The 18778-nt window shown below is 31.6% G+C and overlaps 1 protein-coding gene across 1 annotated transcript; it reads right to left on the bottom strand.

Moving 5' to 3' along the window:
• Positions 1 to 974: 974 nt before the first annotated feature.
• On the bottom strand, positions 975 to 18768 carry LOC127728061 (uncharacterized). Its single transcript, XM_052235252.1, has 3 exons — positions 17101 to 18768; positions 14268 to 14387; positions 975 to 7577 (listed from the first exon to the last, which is right to left on the bottom strand). The coding sequence occupies exons 1-3, from the start codon at positions 18517 to 18519 to the stop codon at positions 7161 to 7163; spliced, it is 1956 nt and encodes a 651-aa protein (XP_052091212.1). The 5' UTR covers positions 18520 to 18768; the 3' UTR covers positions 975 to 7160.
• Between the last annotated feature and the right edge of the window lie 10 nt (positions 18769 to 18778).

Here is an 18778-nt window from a genome sequence, read left to right as displayed (position 1 = left end):
GTACAAAGGGAAATAACTCAAATTCATATAATAAAAATAAATTTTGCTACTGAAAATTCTAAAACTCAACAATTAGAACAGATAAAATCGTGAAAATTGAACTTGACCTTCATTTAGTCACAGGAAACAGCATATCTAAATTTGAAATTTTGTCAAAGCATTTTCATGTTAATGAACGGACACTTTTGTCAGCTGCCCGCCCGCTGTACATCCCCAAATCAATAACTGATTTTTCTTTCGAAAATCCAGTTAATAAAATGAAATAGTAGGTTCTGAAAAGTGGGTTGACTGTGATGAATGGTAGGAAAGTTAGATTGCTACTTGAAAAAGAGATTATATGGGATATGGAAATAAATTTTGCCTTGCAAAAGGTCTTATTTACCCCTCAAAGAAAACTTTGAATTTACAACTGTTGTGACATTGGAAGGTTTCCCACTTACACAGCAGCTGATATAACTACCTGCAACTATTTTCACAAAACATTTCATGTGTAAAGATACTTGTGTTTTTTGTTTTTTTTTATTATGTTATGGGGTTTTTTTTTTCCTGAGGAGTCAAGTGTTGGAGATTGATGTGGTATGTTGTACTGTGCAGTATTTTTACTATTCTTGTCTTCCTATTTGTGTATTATCATTAACATTTTCGTATAATTTAAAAATCAATTTTATTGATAATATTTTTTGTTTAAACATTCACTGGTTTAACTGGATTTTCAGAGCCAAAGGTTTCTTTTTCATTGTTATCTATCATGTGTGTGTGTGACTTTGTGATTAGTAGTTTGTTCTTCCTTCATTTTAACAGGTTGTCTTGACCATGTTAACTCCTATGGATTCTTGACATTTTGATTATTCCTTGTAAGAGCTATCTGCTAAGTAATCTTATAGTCTCTTTCTGAATTATGTTGTCTTAAACAAATTGTCCAAGATTTTAACTGGATTCTTATGCATATATTTTTAAAACAATAACAACCAAAAGGCAATAAAATTTGTTTAATCAATTTAGGTATTCTATAAATTAATAACAAAGTAATATTCCATTTTAAATGCTAGTCTGGTTGAAATAAAATAAAACATGACAAGAAAACTTTAAAAAAAAAAACAGCAACTTCAATCTGGTTATATATATAGAATGCAAATCTGGTTTGTATGTAAAAAAATCCAATAAAAACAGCCAAAAATTCTAACAATTGAATAACATAAAAATTTTCAACTACCATAAGTAGTTTTACTTTGAGGACACAATTTTCTAAAGTTTTGTATAAAATACAGTTGTTTTTACACCATTACCTGTATGATGAAACAGATGAAACAGTTTGAAAACTGTAAAAATATTTTCATTTGTGGTCTGAGGAGAACCTTAGTTATTTGGATCATGAAACATAGCTTAATATCAATGAAAATATGTTTTTCATTAAGCATAGTATAGTATTTCATAATGAAGTATGAAACTCATGTAAATTGATACCACACAAACCATTAAACTGTCACAATTTGCACAAGCAAACTTACTAATCAATATAAATTCAAAATTAACATGCAAATGCAAGGTAAAAATAAACAACTTAGAAGTGATGTATAGAGTTTTGATTCATTATAAATCATCTATTAGAAATTAAACATGTTCCTTGATTTTCCCCAATGATAAAGTTGTTTTATCCCATTACCAATTATTCACATTCTAATCTAACACCTTTTTCCATGAATTTCGTAATAATATATGCAAGATACATATCAAAATCATAATATATTTCAGACTTTTTACATTTTTTTTTACAGGCAGGGGAATTTCCTCATATTTTGTACAAGTACCTAGGTTTATAGAAAAATCTATCTGAGTTTAGTCTGTATCGCACATTCACTTCTTAAGGGTTAAAATCCACTTGGTTATTGAAGAAAAATATATCATTGTGGCAGGTGTGTAGACTCCATCAAGATCAAGAGTCATAAAATGTAGCAGAATACCAAACAGGAACTAGTTCTTATTATAACTAACCTTAATTAATGACACCTGCAAACATTCAGGTCAGACTGTATTATGGTAGATAATGCAGTCTTATCAAGATATTACTGAGTTCTGAATATGTACATTAGTACAATGTAGTCTACTATATGGTTTACTCTTACTTTCCTGTGAAGGGATGATGACAGTAATGCTTTATACTGAAGACGTCTTATTTCATATAATCATGGGTAAAAACTCCACTTGTATTTAGTAACATTGAGGAACAACTCTGCCATAAGAAGCACTCATCTACAAGAGTAGCACTAATCTGCAATTGAAAGTCAACTTATAAGGATTTCCTGTTAAACAAAAACAACAAAACAAACAGTCCTTTCAATTACATTAATAGAAGTATCAAATAAATAAAACTATTCAAAAAATTATACAAAGTCCATAAAAAACCTCAACATCAGTAAAAACTAAGTTAAAACACTAACAAACAATATAAATATATATCAACAACAATTACTTGTACAAAAGTTAATATTTTTTACAAATGAATGATATTACTTAGTATATCTATATATCAAAGTTATAAGTACATTAAACTTTGATTTAAATAAAACAATTACTGCATGTTAATGATTAAAACTTGGGAGATTACTAAAGCAAACAAAATGAAATGACAGAAATACTCTGTGTCTACTTATTTACCAATTATTGCTTTTACTGCAGAATCAGCAGATTAATGCATTGGATAAATTGATAATTTATTAGGAATTTGTTTGTTTACTTTTTTATCTATCAAAATCAATATTTCAGTGTGTATGGCTATAAAACCCTGACACAAGACCTTGAATAAGAGTAAGGTACTATGAAAATATTAAAATAAAATAAGATTTAAGTTCAATTAAGTTTACCCATTATATTTATTTACAAATGTACTCTCTCTATAAACAGCAAAATAACTCAACAAATAACCTAACTCCATGGAATCTGTGTTTTTATTGCCCATTTTGCTACAATGATTTCACACAAGGTTCTGTTGGGATCCATGTTGCATCATTTCTGCCAATTGATGCCAGATTAGCATGAAATGAGACGCATCTGTAGAGAGCATACCAAATATTAAATTTAAAAACATAGCCTCACAGTTTTCCCTTAGAAAATTATTAATCAAAATGTGGCAGCTATGTTTTTTCTACTAAGAATGGGAATATGAATTCCAATATATGTATAGAGTCTCAGACTTAAATCCATTTACTTTCCTAAATTTGTATCATTTTGGCTTATTGGTTTGAGAGGAGATGTCCTTAGTTTTAATTATAAATAAAAGGAAATGAGGCGTAAATGTCAACAAGACAGCAACCCAAATGTCATAAATAATCAAAAGACATCTAGATGGCAACATTACAGTATGTTAAGGGTTGTCATCTTTGAAATGTGCCTTTGTGTTCTCTGTGTACTGTCATTTTTGTACACCAGGACACTAAGTTTGGTATGTTATTTAGTTTTCCGTATTAATTTTTCACTTTTTTAATAACATGATCTTTTACAGAATGAATTTGGCATATATTATTTTCAGTTTTGCATTAGAATAAAAAATGAAACTAATAGTAGATTGGTGTATTGTCTGAAGTCTGATTTCCTTCCAAGATTTTTGCCAATTTATTTAGAGAATTTATTAAAAATGCCAAACCATGAATTAGACCCCTCTTCAAACACACATGTTCCTTAATATTTTTGTATACTTTTACATGTCATGAATAGACATGGTCGGATTAGTCTGCAAGTGTACTGTGACTTTCTGTAAATTTCAATCCAGTGTGAATAAAGATTGTGAATGTTCTGAAACTTCATGGTCAACAAATGCATAGTCATTTTAATTCAATAAAAATTGTTATAAATTTTTTGGCAGAGGCCTTTACGACATAATAGTATGTTGATTTCAATTGATTTTATAGTAGTGTTACGAAGAATTTCTGTATTTTGTGATTTGTAGCATTTATTTTACCTTTGGTGTTTTAAAATGGAAGGCCCAGTATTAAGAGAAGGCACATTTCATAGAGGACACCGTTTACATTGTGTTAACATACAGTCTTCAGCAATAGACAGATGACAAAGATTGTATACAATAGGTCAAGCTCTAAATAGCCCCAAATCTATTGAAGTTGTGAACAAATTTATGTACATTTATTTCACAGATCCTTCAAAAAATAAAAGGTGTTCAAAAGCATATAAAATAAAAATCAGTACAAGAATAGCACTTGGCTCTAAGATAATGGTATACTAGAATACAAAAACACAGGTACAAACAAAAAGATAATAAACAATACTATAATGTATCAAAGATTGTTCACAGTTACTAAAAGCAAACTAAAGTACTTTAATGCTGATAAGAAATCATGCTATCCTAAACTGTCTACAGTTTGAATTGGTCACTAGAAAAAAATCCAAATTATAAGAAGTTAAGAAAAACATGCTTTCAACAGTAGCAATTTACAACCGTTACAATCATGTTTCAATGGAGGATCCAGGATCTTGAAAAAAGATGTGATGTCTACAGATTTATCATATTTGCTCTTTCAAAAAAAGGAAAACAGTCTCCTCTCTATTCTGCCATTTATGCTTCTAAATATTTGTTTAAAATCATTATATAATCATGAAACATTCTGACTCAAACAGTATTTGGTCTGAAATGGTCATTAAAGCTTTAGCTTAGTTTCTACATTACAGACAAATAAAGATATGTGTGGCCAGCAGAAACTATAATGCATAATGGAAAAGAAGGATTTGTTTTGACTTTACACTGGATGATGTGTTGTCTAACAAAAAGCCTGTATTCTAAGTGTTAAATCTTTTAAGCCAAATATGAAGCTAATGTGTTTCTGCTGCTTTACTTAAAAAAATTTGTAGGTCAAAAAAAATTCTGACTATCATGTTCAAAGTTTTTAATTAATCTATTTACTGGAGTCACAATCTTGCTAGAACAGCATTTGCTCAAAAATAGTAAATAAAAAATTATACACACTCCATCAAAATTTAAGTTAAGATCAATTGATTAAGTGGTATCATGAAAGTAAAATGTCAATATAATACATCCATGGTGGTATCAAAAGAATTTTTTATCCCCCCGGAAGACAAATATCAGTTTTAAAAAAACAAAATGTAAGAAATCTGGGCAAAACATACCAAATTTCGTAAAGCTTATTATGTTCAATAGTAAAATCTTTACACATATCCAATATAACAAAAATACAGTGAATGGCAAGAAATAAAAACAAAAAATATGAAATTAACTTTGGCACCCATCCAAGTTAACAGCACTAAAATTTACATCAAATATTTTACATATTGTATGTCAATAGTGTTACTCAATCACTATTTTCAGTCATATACTATGTAATTGGTTGACTTATATTTTTAACCATTAGAAACAAACTGTATAGTGCATGGCCAATCTTATGTGGTGCTATATAATATTAGTAACATGGTGTGTTAGTGACCTAATACGATATATATGGGGTCAGTAAATTCCATATTGGGTGAGAGCGAAGCTCGAATCCCCATATGGAATTGACTGACCCCATATATATTGTATTATGTTACTAGCACACTGTGTAACGAATTAATCTTACCGACTATCTTCACATGTGGTATTTAGACTAGCGGCCCTATCAAAATGATCAAGTCTGAATTCAATACTTAGTATTAAGAACCTACTTCCATTTGTCTATACAAAAAAACAAATGCCAATAATAACAACTTGTTAGCTTTAAATTTGTATTATGAATTTATTTCAATCGTTCATTATCAATTTCTTCGTCTGTTGAAACTCTCAGATTTCTTTTTTATTTTGAAAGGGAAGTAACTCCTTACTAACCCCATATGGTAACTAACCCCATATTTTTTAGGACACCCTATATCAAATATATGTAGTCACCACGTGTAGTCCTTTAACCAATTATATCCCCAGAAATCTATAGGAGGTAAGATAAACCTTAATATATGAAAAACCCATGGTAAAATACTACACAGCTCTGGGCTAGTTGAGTTTACTGCATCACAATGCATTTTGGGCTCAAAAATGTCCTATTTCGGGGAATACTGATGTAATTCAAGAGTATAACTGCAAAAAGTTTATTCTGCTATTTGGCAATTCCTTGATTTTTCAGATGACCTTGTCCAAAAAGAATCTACCCAATATCCCATCTTTTTAACTGCATTTTACAGGCCATTTCATATAATTTCCCAATTTTATTTGAATTTGCCATGCAAATAATTGAACTAATTATCTTTACATATAAATTGCACATAAATAATTAAAAACACTACAACATATCATTATTTTTTAAATACTAGTACATTTTTATAGTCATAAATAATAAACTGTACATCTGAATATGTTTAGCAATTTGTCCTATTCTTCAGTATGTCAGCTTTTAAAAACTGGGATAAGTAAAAATTGCATTTACATCAGAATAAGAACAGAACACTCAATTTATTGGCTGTTGCAGAAAAGGTAGAATCTTTGAACATGTTGAAGGCATTTGCATATAAATTTTTATGAGTTTTCTATGAGTGGTTGGGTCTAGATTATGTTTTAGCATTAAAGTATATTATTAAAAAAATCTTGGGAAAGTGGGACTGCTGCTGAAAAAGTGCCTTCAGAGATATCAATAAACTTTTTGTCTGGGGGAAAACCCTAATATAAAACCATAAATTATGCGTACTGAATGCAAATTGAAACTACAAAGTTATGTCCTAAAATAGTGATTGAATAAAACAACACATAACAAAGTTATAAAATCTCAAATTACAACAATTAGTAAAAATAAAGCTTCTTACCACACATACTGACTGATGATTCTCATATTAATTACATTCAAATAAAATAAACTTTCACAAAACTATTGGAAATTTTGACTTGAAGGGTAACAAAAATGAACATGTATGAGATCTGGAGCCTCTCATTACTACCTATATATATATATATATACATGTATGTTAGTTTTGCAAAATAGTACATCTGAAGTTCTTATAAAATATTCAGCTTTTAGATAATGAACAAAGAAAGCAACATATTTCTATTTATATATTCAAAGTTATTTCAATGAGGAAAAACTGTTCAAAATATAGATATGAAAGTTGTGTGACTTATAACTGAAGTAACCTTAATGGTAACTTAAATAAGAATGAGTCAAACGAGAGTCATCTGTTTAATCATTTCTGGTAAAGTATGACATGATTCCAATGTCTTTCAGCTGCTGATAAACAGTATCATCCCAGCCTTTGTTGGCTGCTGGATTAATGGGACTTGGGTGTGTGATTCTCTCTACACGGATTTCATTATTTCCCTGATTCTTTAGAACAGATTGCACTCTTGACTCTACAAACTTTCCTATACATACTATTATTTTGACTTGTAGGATGTTTAAAGTCTCAATCAAAGCCATGTCACAAGCATGGTTTAAGGCATTCCTCTGGTCTGCTCTTAATTCTGGTGGAGTGATATTTCTGCCAGTTGGTGACATGAATGCTAATGGGCAAAAATTATGTACAAAGCAATGTCTGAAGAAAACCTCAGGTGTTCCACAAACTCTCTTGAAAAATCCCCAAAAACGGCCACCACTCACCTAAAATAAGAAAAACAAAATAAACAGTTATTGTTAATTCAGAAATTATTGTGAGCATTTATGAATGCAATTGTTAAACAATGGAAAAGAATCTGAGATACAGGAGTAGCTACATAAAAACAAGAAAACTCTGAGTTATTGCTCACTAATGATACCCCTGCTTTAAGTTTTCAATAATCAGAAAGTTGAAGAGAAAAGTATCTGAAAATGCATGAATCTAAAACCGCGTCACATGGTAAAGCATGCTGATGTGAACCCATATAACAAATTTCAGGAAGATCTGATTTGTAGTTCCTGAGAAAAATGCAACGAAAATTACATGGGATAGATATACAGACAGAAGTAAAACAGTCTACCCCCTCCTTTGGAGCGGGGGTAAAAAAAAGGAATTAGAATTCAAAATATCTATTGGTAGATTATATTGATATTAACTTATTAGCCATATAGATAGATAACATATATAACTTCTACCTAAATTGGTTGGAGAGTTGTCTCATTGGGCTTTGGCAATCACAACACATCTTTAAATTTTTATATAATATCAGAATGATTAACAGATGGGAGTAATGTGTAAGTCTGACTTCTCCATAAAGGAAATAACACCTCATAATTTTTGTGTGTCTGAAGGGCATTAAATTCTTATGGATTTACATTTTTCAGGAACACTGAAACCCAATCATTTGAAAGCTAATTAAAGAACCTTAGTGAGCGCTCTCACATACCCCACATCCCCACATTGTCACTGGAGGAATAAAATAACAGTAAGAAAAAAAAATTGAATCATTATTTCCTGTCGATATGCACATCTACGTAGTATGTCCTTATTATCTACAAAGTTTCATGAAATTCTGTTGTGTGGTTTCGGAGGAGTTGCGATGACAAACTGTTGCAGTAGTATATTGAAGCAAATAAGTTCAAAGGGGCATAACTCCTAGAAAAAAAATTGAATCGTAATTTCCTGTCGATATGCACATCTGCATAGTATGTCCTTATTATCTAAAAAGGTTTAATGAAATTCTGTTGTCTGGTTTCAGAGGAGTTGCGATGACAAACTGTTGCAGTAGTATATTGAAGCAAATAAGTTCAAAGGGGCGTAACTCCTAGAAAAAAAATTGAATCGTAATTTCCTGTCGATATGCACATCAACGTAGTATGTCCTTATTATCTGAAAAGGTTTCATGAAATTCTGTTGTGTGGTTTGAGAGGAGTTGTGATGAAAGGAAACAGGACTGACGGAATGGCGGACGGACAGACAGATGGATGGACGGGTCAAAAACATTATACCCTCCGCAACTCATTGCGTGGGGTATAATAAACATCTTTTTTAGAATTCTCAATACAGAAACCAAATACAGCTACACTTTTTACATGGACAAAGTGATATAAATGTGAATTGATCACCTGGTAAAGATATGCCATTTTGATACAAAGTTTTATCTTTATTTTACCCAACGCAACGAGTTGCGGAGGGTATAATGTTTTTGAACCGTCCGTCCGTCTGTCCGTCCGTCAGTCCTGTTTCTTGTCATCGCAACTCCTCTCAAACCACACAACAGAATTTCACGAAACCTTTTTAGATAATAAGGACATACTATGTAGTTGTGCATATCGACAGGAAATTACGATTCAATTCTTTTTCTAGGAGTTACGCCCGTTTGAACTTATTTACTTTAATATACTACTGCAACCTTTTGTCATCGCAACTCCTCTCAAACCACACAACAGAATTTCATGAAACCTTTTCAGATAATAAGGACATACTACGTTGATGTGCATATCGACAGGAAATTACGATTCAATTTTTTTTTCCAGGAGTTACACCCCTTTGAACTTATTTGCCCAATATACTACTGCAACCTTTTGTCATTGCAACTCCTTTCAAACCACACAACAGAATTTCATGAAACCTTTTCAGATAATAAGGACATACTACCTAGATGTGCATATCGACAGGAAATTAGGAATCAATTTTTTTTCCAGGAGTTACGCCCCTTTGAACTTATTTGCCCAATATACTACTGCAACCTTTTGTCATCGCAACTCCTCTCAAACCACACAACAGAATTTCATGAAACTGTGTAGATCATAAGGACATACTATGTAGATGTGCATATTGACAGGAAATTATGATTCAATTTTTTTTTCTGATACAATTTTTTTTTTTTACACTTATTTCATTTCTCCAATGACAATGTGGGGACGTGGGGTATGTGAGCGCGCTCACTAAGGTTCTTTAATTTTTAATCAGTTTGTACCTATCTATTATCATTGTTTTTGAGATCATTCCAAAACACAATAAAATGCTCTGCTGGGCGCAGCTTGATACGACCGCAGAGGTCGAACCCTGAACAGTTGGGGCAAGTATGGACACAACATTCAAGCTTGATACAGCACTGAATTTGGATTGTAATTAAATATTTGACACAGCATAGGTTTCTGACACAGAATGAATGTGGTCTAAGAACTTAAAAATTTTTAATTTACTAATTCAAACCACATCATTATTATTTGCTTTTATATATAAATCAGAAATAACCAATTTAAAATGGAAAATTTTAAAGAAAAATAAAATGCTCCGCAGGGCGCAGCTTGATACGACCGCAGAGGTTGAACCCTGAACAGTTGGGGCAAGTATGGACACAACATTCAAGCTTGATACAGCTCTGAATTTGGATTGTGATTAAATATTTGACACAGCATAGGTTTCTGACACAGAATGAATGTGGTCTAAGAACTTAAAAATTTTAAATTGGACATTCACCTATTATGGTCCAATATCCAAAATCTAAATACATGGTTAGATTCAGCATATCAAAGAACCCCAAGAATTCAATTTTTGATGAAATCAAACAAAGTTTAATTTTGGACCCTTTTGACCTCAATGTGGACAAAGTTGATAACAGGGCCCAAAAATCAAAAATCTAAATACATGGTTAGATTCAGCATATCAAAGAACCCCATATATTCAATTTTTGTTGAAATCAAACAAAGTTTAATTTTGCTGGACCCCGATTTGGACCAACTTGAAAACTGGGCCCATAATAAAAAATCTAAATACATGTTTAGATTCAGCATATCAAAGAACCCTAAGAATTCAATTTTTGTTAAAATCAAACAAAGTTTAATTTTGGACCCTTTGGACCTTAATGTAGACCAATTTGAAAACGGAACCAAAAATTAAGAATCTAAATACACGGTTAGATTCGGCATATCAAAGAACCCCAATAATTCAATTTTTGATGAAATCAAACAAAGTTAAATTTTGGACCCTTTGGACCTCAATGTGGACCAATTTAAAAACGGGGCCCAAAATCCAAAAACTTAATACACGGTTAGATTCAGCATATTAAAGAACCCCAAGAATTCAAGAATAAAACCCTATTGAAATTGATCAAGAAGTAAGCAATTTATACGAAGTATCTTCTTTTGCACAATACTGTGCAATTGAATATTTCTTGCTATTGCGCAATACTATACAATTGACAATTTCTTGCTATTGCGCAATATTGTGCTATTGGATATTTCTTGCTATTGCGCAATACTGTGCAATTGAAGATTTCTTGCTATTGTGCAATACTGTGCAATTGAAGATTTCTTGCTATTGTGCAATACTGTGCAATTGAAGATTTCTTGCTATTGTGCAATACTGTGCAATTGAAAATTTCTTGCTATTGCACAATACTTATTATATAATAATTTACACATCCTGTTTGGTGTGTATCTCCTACCATATCATTATTATTTGCTTTTAAATATAAATCAGAAATAACCAACTTAAAATGGAAAATTTTAAAAGAAAAAAAAAAGGAAAAAAATTTAAAAAAGTTAAAAAAAAAAAATCCCCCCCCCAAACTTTTTGAACCCCCTTATGATTCATCACCCCCAAACTCAATCCCAGCCTTCCCTTTGTGGTATGGTACCTTGCAGTACAATTTCAGAGAGATCCATACACTTGAACACAAGTTATTGTCTGGAAACTAGAAAAATGCTTATTTTTGGCCCCTTTTTGGCCCCCATATCCTAAACGTTTCGGGCAATTACCCCCAAACTCAATTCCAGCTTTCCCTTTGTGATATGGAACCTTGTAGTACAATTTCAGAAATATCCAAACACTTATACACAAGTTATTGTCATGAAACTAGAAAAATGCTTGTTTTTTGCCCCTTTTTTGGCCCCTAATTCCTAAAATTTTGAGGCAACTACCCCCAAAATCAATAACAGCCTTCCCTTTGTGATATGGAACCTTGTGGTACAATGTCAGAGAGATCCATACACTTACACACAAGTTATTGTTTGGAAGTTACAAAAATGCTAATTTTTGGCCCATTTTTGGCCCCTAATTCCTTAACTGTTGGTACCATAACCCCCAAAATCAATCCCAACCTTCCTTTCGAGGTATAGAACCTTATGGTAAAATTTCATGGAGATCCATTCACTTAAACTAAAGTTAGAGTACGAAAACCAATGTGTCTTTGGAAGACGCCGCACGACACCAGACGACGACGACTACGCCGACGTCATACCAATATACGACCAAAAATTTTTTAACATAATGCCCTAATTCCTCAACAGTTGGTACCATAACCCCCAAAATCAATCCCAATCTTCATTTTGTGGTATTGAACCTTATGGTAAAATTTCATAGAGATCCATTCCCTTTAACTTAAGTTAGAATGCGAAAACCAATGTGTCTTCGGACGACGACGACAACGACGATAAAGACGCCAACGTCATACCAATATACGACCACAAAATTTTTTTGCGGTTAAAAAATTAGTCAAAAATCGTCATTCCATGGTTTCAGCCATATTCAGCATTTTTGTAGCTCTTGTACATGTATAGCTGAACATTTTTGCTATTTACAGTTTCTACTATTATACATGCTGTTTTCATGATAATTTGCAAAATTATAAGAATTGGTCAAAAAATGTTTTAAAGTCAACAACTCCTATAAGGACGCATCAAATGGTTTTAGTCATATTGTTTTTTGTATATCCTGTATTGCTGATCATTTTTGTAGTTTACAGTTTTTATCTATATTTTGTAGCCCTTGAGAAAAGTGGTAAAAACACAAACATTTGTCAACTAATGATCATTACTCCATAAGCAGCCATTCAATGGTAATGGTCACATGGCTTTTTTTATAGATATTATATTGCTGATAATTTTTTTTCTATTTACAGTTTTTATCTACCGGTATCTGTTATAGTTTTTGAGACAATTGGCAAAAAACATGAAAATTCTTCAAAAATCATCATCAAGGATCAGAACTCCTTCAGGAGTCATCCAATAGTTTCGGTCATACATGTATTTACATTGGTGTAGGTCTTGTATTGCTGATCATGTTTGCCTTTAACTGTTTTTACAACTTAAAAGGCAAAAACATAAAAATTAGCCAAAAATTGTCATATAAGGGCAATTACTCCTTAATGAGTAATCGGATAATGTTGATACGAATAGGCAGTAGGTAAAATACAGTAATTGTCTGATATCTTGAAAATTATAATAAAATAGAGAAAATCTAACAGGATAGAAATGCACAGAATGTCCATTTACCCATGTTCTATTTTTAGCCATTGTGACCATGTTTGTTGACTGACTGAGGAAAAACACAATTTTTATACTAGATACCCTAAGGATCACTGAAAGTTCATTAGTTTCAGAGTGGAGGATCTTTGAAAAAGCTAATGATATGCTGCATGACAAAGACAGGTGACTCCAAGTGATTACAATAGCTCACATGGCCCAGTGAGCTAAAAATGAACAAAAATATAATTTCAAAATTTTGCTTTGGACAATCTCTTAATCATAAAAAAGCTTTATAAAATTCTATAAAGGTTTGACAAAGTAATTGATGTCTAAGACACTTTAACACCAGATCTTATTAACATGTTAACTGCAAAAAAAAAAAGGGAAAAACTAAGTCGGTTCAACATGTTCAGTAAAAAACCTAAAAAATAGAAAAAAAAATTAATAATCTTGCTCTGGATACTGTCTTTTGATCATAAAAGAGCTTCTATCCAATTTACATTAAATTCCATGAAGGTTTGAAAAAGCAATTGATGACTAAAAAACTTCAACATTTAACTGTATCTCGATGTTAACTGCTAAACTAAAACTATGTCCATTTATAAATAAAAATACAGAAAACTGAGATAAAATTATTTTCTACAAATTTTGCTCTAGATACTGTATGTTGTCCTAATAAAACTTCTGTCCAAATTTCATAAAATTCCAATAAGGTTTGACAAAGTTATTGATGTCTAAAAAAACTTTAACCACAGACTGAACCATAATGTTGATGCTGCTGACGATGACAGAATATGATTGCTGTGTCTTGCACCCAACATACATGACATAAATGTTGCAGGCTCAGCAAAAATCAGTCCGTTATGGAATTTCAACTGGATACTGCATACTGGACAAAAATCCATGTAAATAGATTAAAATATATAGTAAATACTTCTTCTGTGTCATGCTCTATGCTCTTTTCAAAATGGTAGGCATTATCTTATTTCAATATTTTATCTCTCACTAATGCTCAGTGTAAAAGTATTGATAAATATAATGCCTATCCATGTTGAAATAAGCATGGAACATGACCCTATTATTACTTAATTAAACTGCTTGCAATTACCAGTATTAACTTATAGAAATCACTGCAACTGGCAAGAAATGTATTATAAATACCTCAGATCTGTGACAATCCAGTCCTGTAATACATCTTTTAGGATGTTCCCTGGCTGGTTTCTGTACATTGCCTCTAATTTTAAACCAATCCCTGACAGCAGAAACTTCTCCAAAAGGTACCTTAAATAAAGGACACAGATACCTGTCATCTTTTTTCAGATAATATAACCTTATTATAGATTTTATAACTTTTAGAATCCTGGTAATAGTGAAAACAAAAATCATGGAAAAAATATCATAAAAGTACCAATTGCAACATGATTATACTGTCTCTTCTTTTGACATAATACAATCTGATTAAAACCAGATCTTCTCTTCCCCTGTTTATTTATTATGTTGAATAATAACATAAAGAAACTTCATTTGGACTGTTTGGAACCAAACATATAGCAACAACTTAGAGATAAAATTGTTCATTCATACCTAATAGATATTAACAAATATGGTTGTAACTTATCAGAATCTGTCTTAAACTTATAATTTTACTCAACAAATTTTTGTTGACAAATACATCCTGAAGAAATTAACTTTAAACAATGCTAAATATGTGAATACATGATGTGGAATAGACAGAAACCTATTGACACCAAAAATCATAAGACATCTGAAGTTAATTCTAGAAAAAAAAATGGAAAATGTGTCCCAATGGACACAGATGATGCCCCCGCTTGCAAACAACATTATAAAGGGACATAACTCAAAAACAATAAAAGTAACGCTACCCAAATTTGTACCAGAGTTGAGTTTAGTGGTAATAACTATTGTGTATAGGTTTCGTTATGTTTGGTTGGGGCAAACTTAAGTTACAGAACGGAAACTAAAGATTTTGCAATTTTTCGATTTATAAAGGGGCATAACTTGATAATGGTTAAAGTGATGCCACCAAAATTCAACTTGATCTGTGTTTTGTGGTAATGAGCATTGTGTATAAGTTTCATAACATTTGGTTGAGGCAACTTAAGTTAGAGAACGGAAACTAACAATTTTGTAATTTTTTCATATATAAAGGGGCATAACTCTAGAACGGTTAAAGTTACGCTACCAAAATTCAAACTTGATCTGTATTATGCGGTAATAAGCATTGTGTATAAGTTTCATAACATTTGGTTGAGGCAAACTTTAGTTAGAGAACAGAAACTAAAAATTTAGGAATTTTTCCATTAATAAAGGGCATAACTCTAGAACGGTTAAAGTGACGCCACCAAAATTCAAGCTTGATCTGTATTTTGTGGTAATAAGCATTGTGTATAAGTTTCATAACATTTGGTTTAGGCAAACTCAAGTTAGAGAACGGAAACCAATTTTGGGACGTACGTACGTACAGACATACAGACGGACAAGGGTAAAACTTAATGCCCCCTCCGCTACGAAGTAAGTTATCAATGACTATGAAAATCTGCCATGAACTCCAAAATCCTTGAATGACAAAAAAAAAACAACATTTAAGATTTTTGAAATCTCAATATCCCCTTCCAATGTCAATCAGTGGGACAACAAAGGATAAATAGAAGAATGTTCACCAAAAATAAGTATAGGTAAAACTCTTTAAATCAACTCTATAATATAATAGTAAAATAGATAACAGAAACAAAAGAACAAGCAAACAATAATACTTCATTGATCAAAGATTTGTCAAAGAATGCTCCTTTTCAATGAAAGCAAAGTCAAAGTACCCGACCTCAGTGTCTGACACACAGAAAATTGTCTCACCTGTATAACAGATATAAACAAATAGCATGTTGAAAGTCTGCACCAATTTTCAAGAACACATTCATTAAAGTTACTGGAAACTTTGAAACTGACTATGTGAACAATTAACAATGAAAATCATGTCAAGGTCAGGTGACCCCTGTCAGACAAACATGTAAAATTACATTCTAATGATAAAAATACAAAATAAATTTGAACTATTAATATCACAACCTCAGCATCAAAACTCAATACTAAAACTCACTGATGATAAAAACTTAGCTGAGGACTAACAACATATGCCAGATCAAAAATTACTGTAAATTCAGATATTATTGTGAGGTTTTTACTATTGCAAATAATGTGACTGGGTGATAATTGCAATAATTAGAACTTGCACTCTGTTATCTGATTCATATAAGTGTATGCAGATTTTCCTGAAATCGCAATAATAATTCTCGCATTTTTGTCATTTCCTCAAAAATCGCAATAATAAATGCACGCAATAATTTAAAAGGGGTCAACATTCAAAATTGACTTACTTCTGAAATATTATGCAAGATACACAAATAGCATTAAAATGTTGTTGCCACCAGATTCACATTTTGATGCCTCTCCTTCAGTGATTTTCACTGCAAGCAAGACATTTTTTTAATATTATAATGTTATGCGTACATTTGTACATGTACTCTACTTTTTAATTGAAATAACAGAAGATTTTCTTGTAATAATGTTAATACAATTCATGCATGAGAAGGCTGGCTTCATTAATATAACAAGATTATTCATTTCACTGAATCAGTTTTCAATCAACAAGACAACTCCAAAAGTAAAAAAAACACTGTTTTATACAAATATAAATGTCTATAAATTTTACAGCTACAATGTTTTTCTAGAGTTTTTACCCATGTTGGAACTCCCATACATATATTTTGACCCCATCCTTTGAAATTCCCCATTGAATATACTCTCTATACAGCTACATGTATATAAGCCACCATCCTAAGGAAACACTCAGCTGTGGTTGTAAAGTGTCTACAAAACATTTTCCATAAAAGAAAAATGAAATATTTAAGGATAAAATTGCAAGAGTTTTTATTTTCATTGTTTTAATTTTCAATAATTAGTTTTTGTAAATACTTACTCCGTTTTGTGACATTCCAAATGGACCTGGATTCATAGCTAGGAAGAGAACAGATTTATCAGATGTACAGAAAGTTTTCAGGAACTTCAAATGAGTTTCAAATGCATAAACTAATGGATTGTAAATATGAGACACAGGTTCACCGAAACTTATCATCTTTAAATGCTGACATAACCTCTTTTCTGCTTCCAAAAATTGACAACATTTCAAATTATATGATTCATCTGCCACATAGTTAAATATTGTGGCTGGCTTCAAAATATCAGCATTTGGTTCTTTAGCAGAATTACTGGAAGCTTGGTCATTAGAACTGCTGTAGTTTTCATTGTCGTGACTTTTTGAATTTCTAAGTTCTGTTTGACTATTAGAATCAGTACTTAGAGATGAACGTGAAGTTTCTGACAAACAATTTCCTTTTGCAACAGTATCATTAGGTTCTGCAACTTCATCCCACATGTTACAAAGTTCATAGTTGCAGTCTTCTATCCCACCTCTCATTTTCTTAGCTCTCTTTGAATTTGAGGAGGGTTTACGTCTTTTAAGGATCAATGAGTCTAGATCTTCAAAACCATTATCATCATTATTAATCGGTAAATGTGGATCTTGAAATGTTTTGCCATAAAGTTCTTCTGATTTTATATTTGGATACATTCCGTAATTTTGATAGGAATGGCCTGGCTGATTATAATATTGTTGGAAATTAACTTGTGAATTAACTGGTGGCATATTGTTCATAAAAGCATATGGATCATACTGCGAATATGCTACATGACCATGATGACTGACAGCACTTTGGTGGTTATTATGATAAACTGGTTCATGATCTGATGGCAGTTGTTTTTCAGTTTTTATATGGTCTTTCCACATTTGAGACATTTCATTAAGTTTATAACTGTAATAGTTTTCTGCACCAGTTAATCCTGCTGCAGCATTGCTTTTATCTTGTGCATGTTGGTGAGCTTCTTGTGCATGTTGGTGTGCTTCTTGTGCATGTTGTGCATGTTGGCGTGCTTGATTGATTTCTTTTGCTTCTAAATGGTTAGATCTTTCTTCATAATTATTACTATGTTGAGGATAATTCATAAAGTTTGCAAAGCTTGGTAAGCACTCTTTGTAATAAAGAGACTGTTTATCAGAGTTTTCACTTTGGCCAACAGTACATGGATTATACATAGATACTGGTTTTGAATTTGTGCATGTTAAATCTAATGCTGTAGATGATTGTGCTGTATCATAATAAAAGTTATTGTTTGGTTGATGTTGTTGTATGTTTGGGTTGCTAGAGTTCTTTCCACAGAAAAATGACTGAAATGAGGGCAAACTTGAATTAGATCCGCCTTGATGATCCATAGTTGTTAAATGATTATGATTCAAAATAAGAACTATTATTACAAAGGAAGAGACCAAAATGAATCTCATAAAATCGGAAAAGGCAGATGTTTTATTGTTTTGTGAAAAACTAATGTATGCAGAAGTTGTTGAAACTTTTTCCACTTTTTACTGCGATTTCTGCTCCATATTTTGATCAATGTTTTATCTAACGACATGAAACATAACACTATAAATAGTACAAGGGTAATAACACATGAATTCACGGTTCAGTGAAGTAAATAAAGCCAAAGTTTGATTATCATAATCAGCATGATGTGAATCACTGACATTCTCCATTTTGTCTCCA

The sequence above is a fragment of the Mytilus californianus genome, unplaced genomic scaffold (assembly GCF_021869535.1).
Source record: "Mytilus californianus isolate M0D057914Y unplaced genomic scaffold, xbMytCali1.0.p SCAF_2, whole genome shotgun sequence".
NCBI lineage: Eukaryota > Metazoa > Mollusca > Bivalvia > Mytilida > Mytilidae > Mytilus > Mytilus californianus.
This window is presented reverse-complemented; position numbering and strand designations above follow the sequence as displayed.

Excerpts from the sequence above, each read along its gene's own strand:
- LOC127728061 (XM_052235252.1), bottom strand. The coding sequence starts at position 18,519 with ATGAGATTCATTTTGGTCTCTTCCTTTGTAATAATAGTTCTTATTTTG. Across the intron at positions 14,388-17,100 it reads TTGGAATGTCACAAAACGGA|GTACCTTTTGGAGAAGTTTC; the intron begins GTAAGTATTTAC and ends CCTTTATTTAAG. Across the intron at positions 7,578-14,267 it reads TGGATTGTCACAGATCTGAG|GTGAGTGGTGGCCGTTTTTG; the intron begins GTATTTATAATA and ends TTCTTATTTTAG.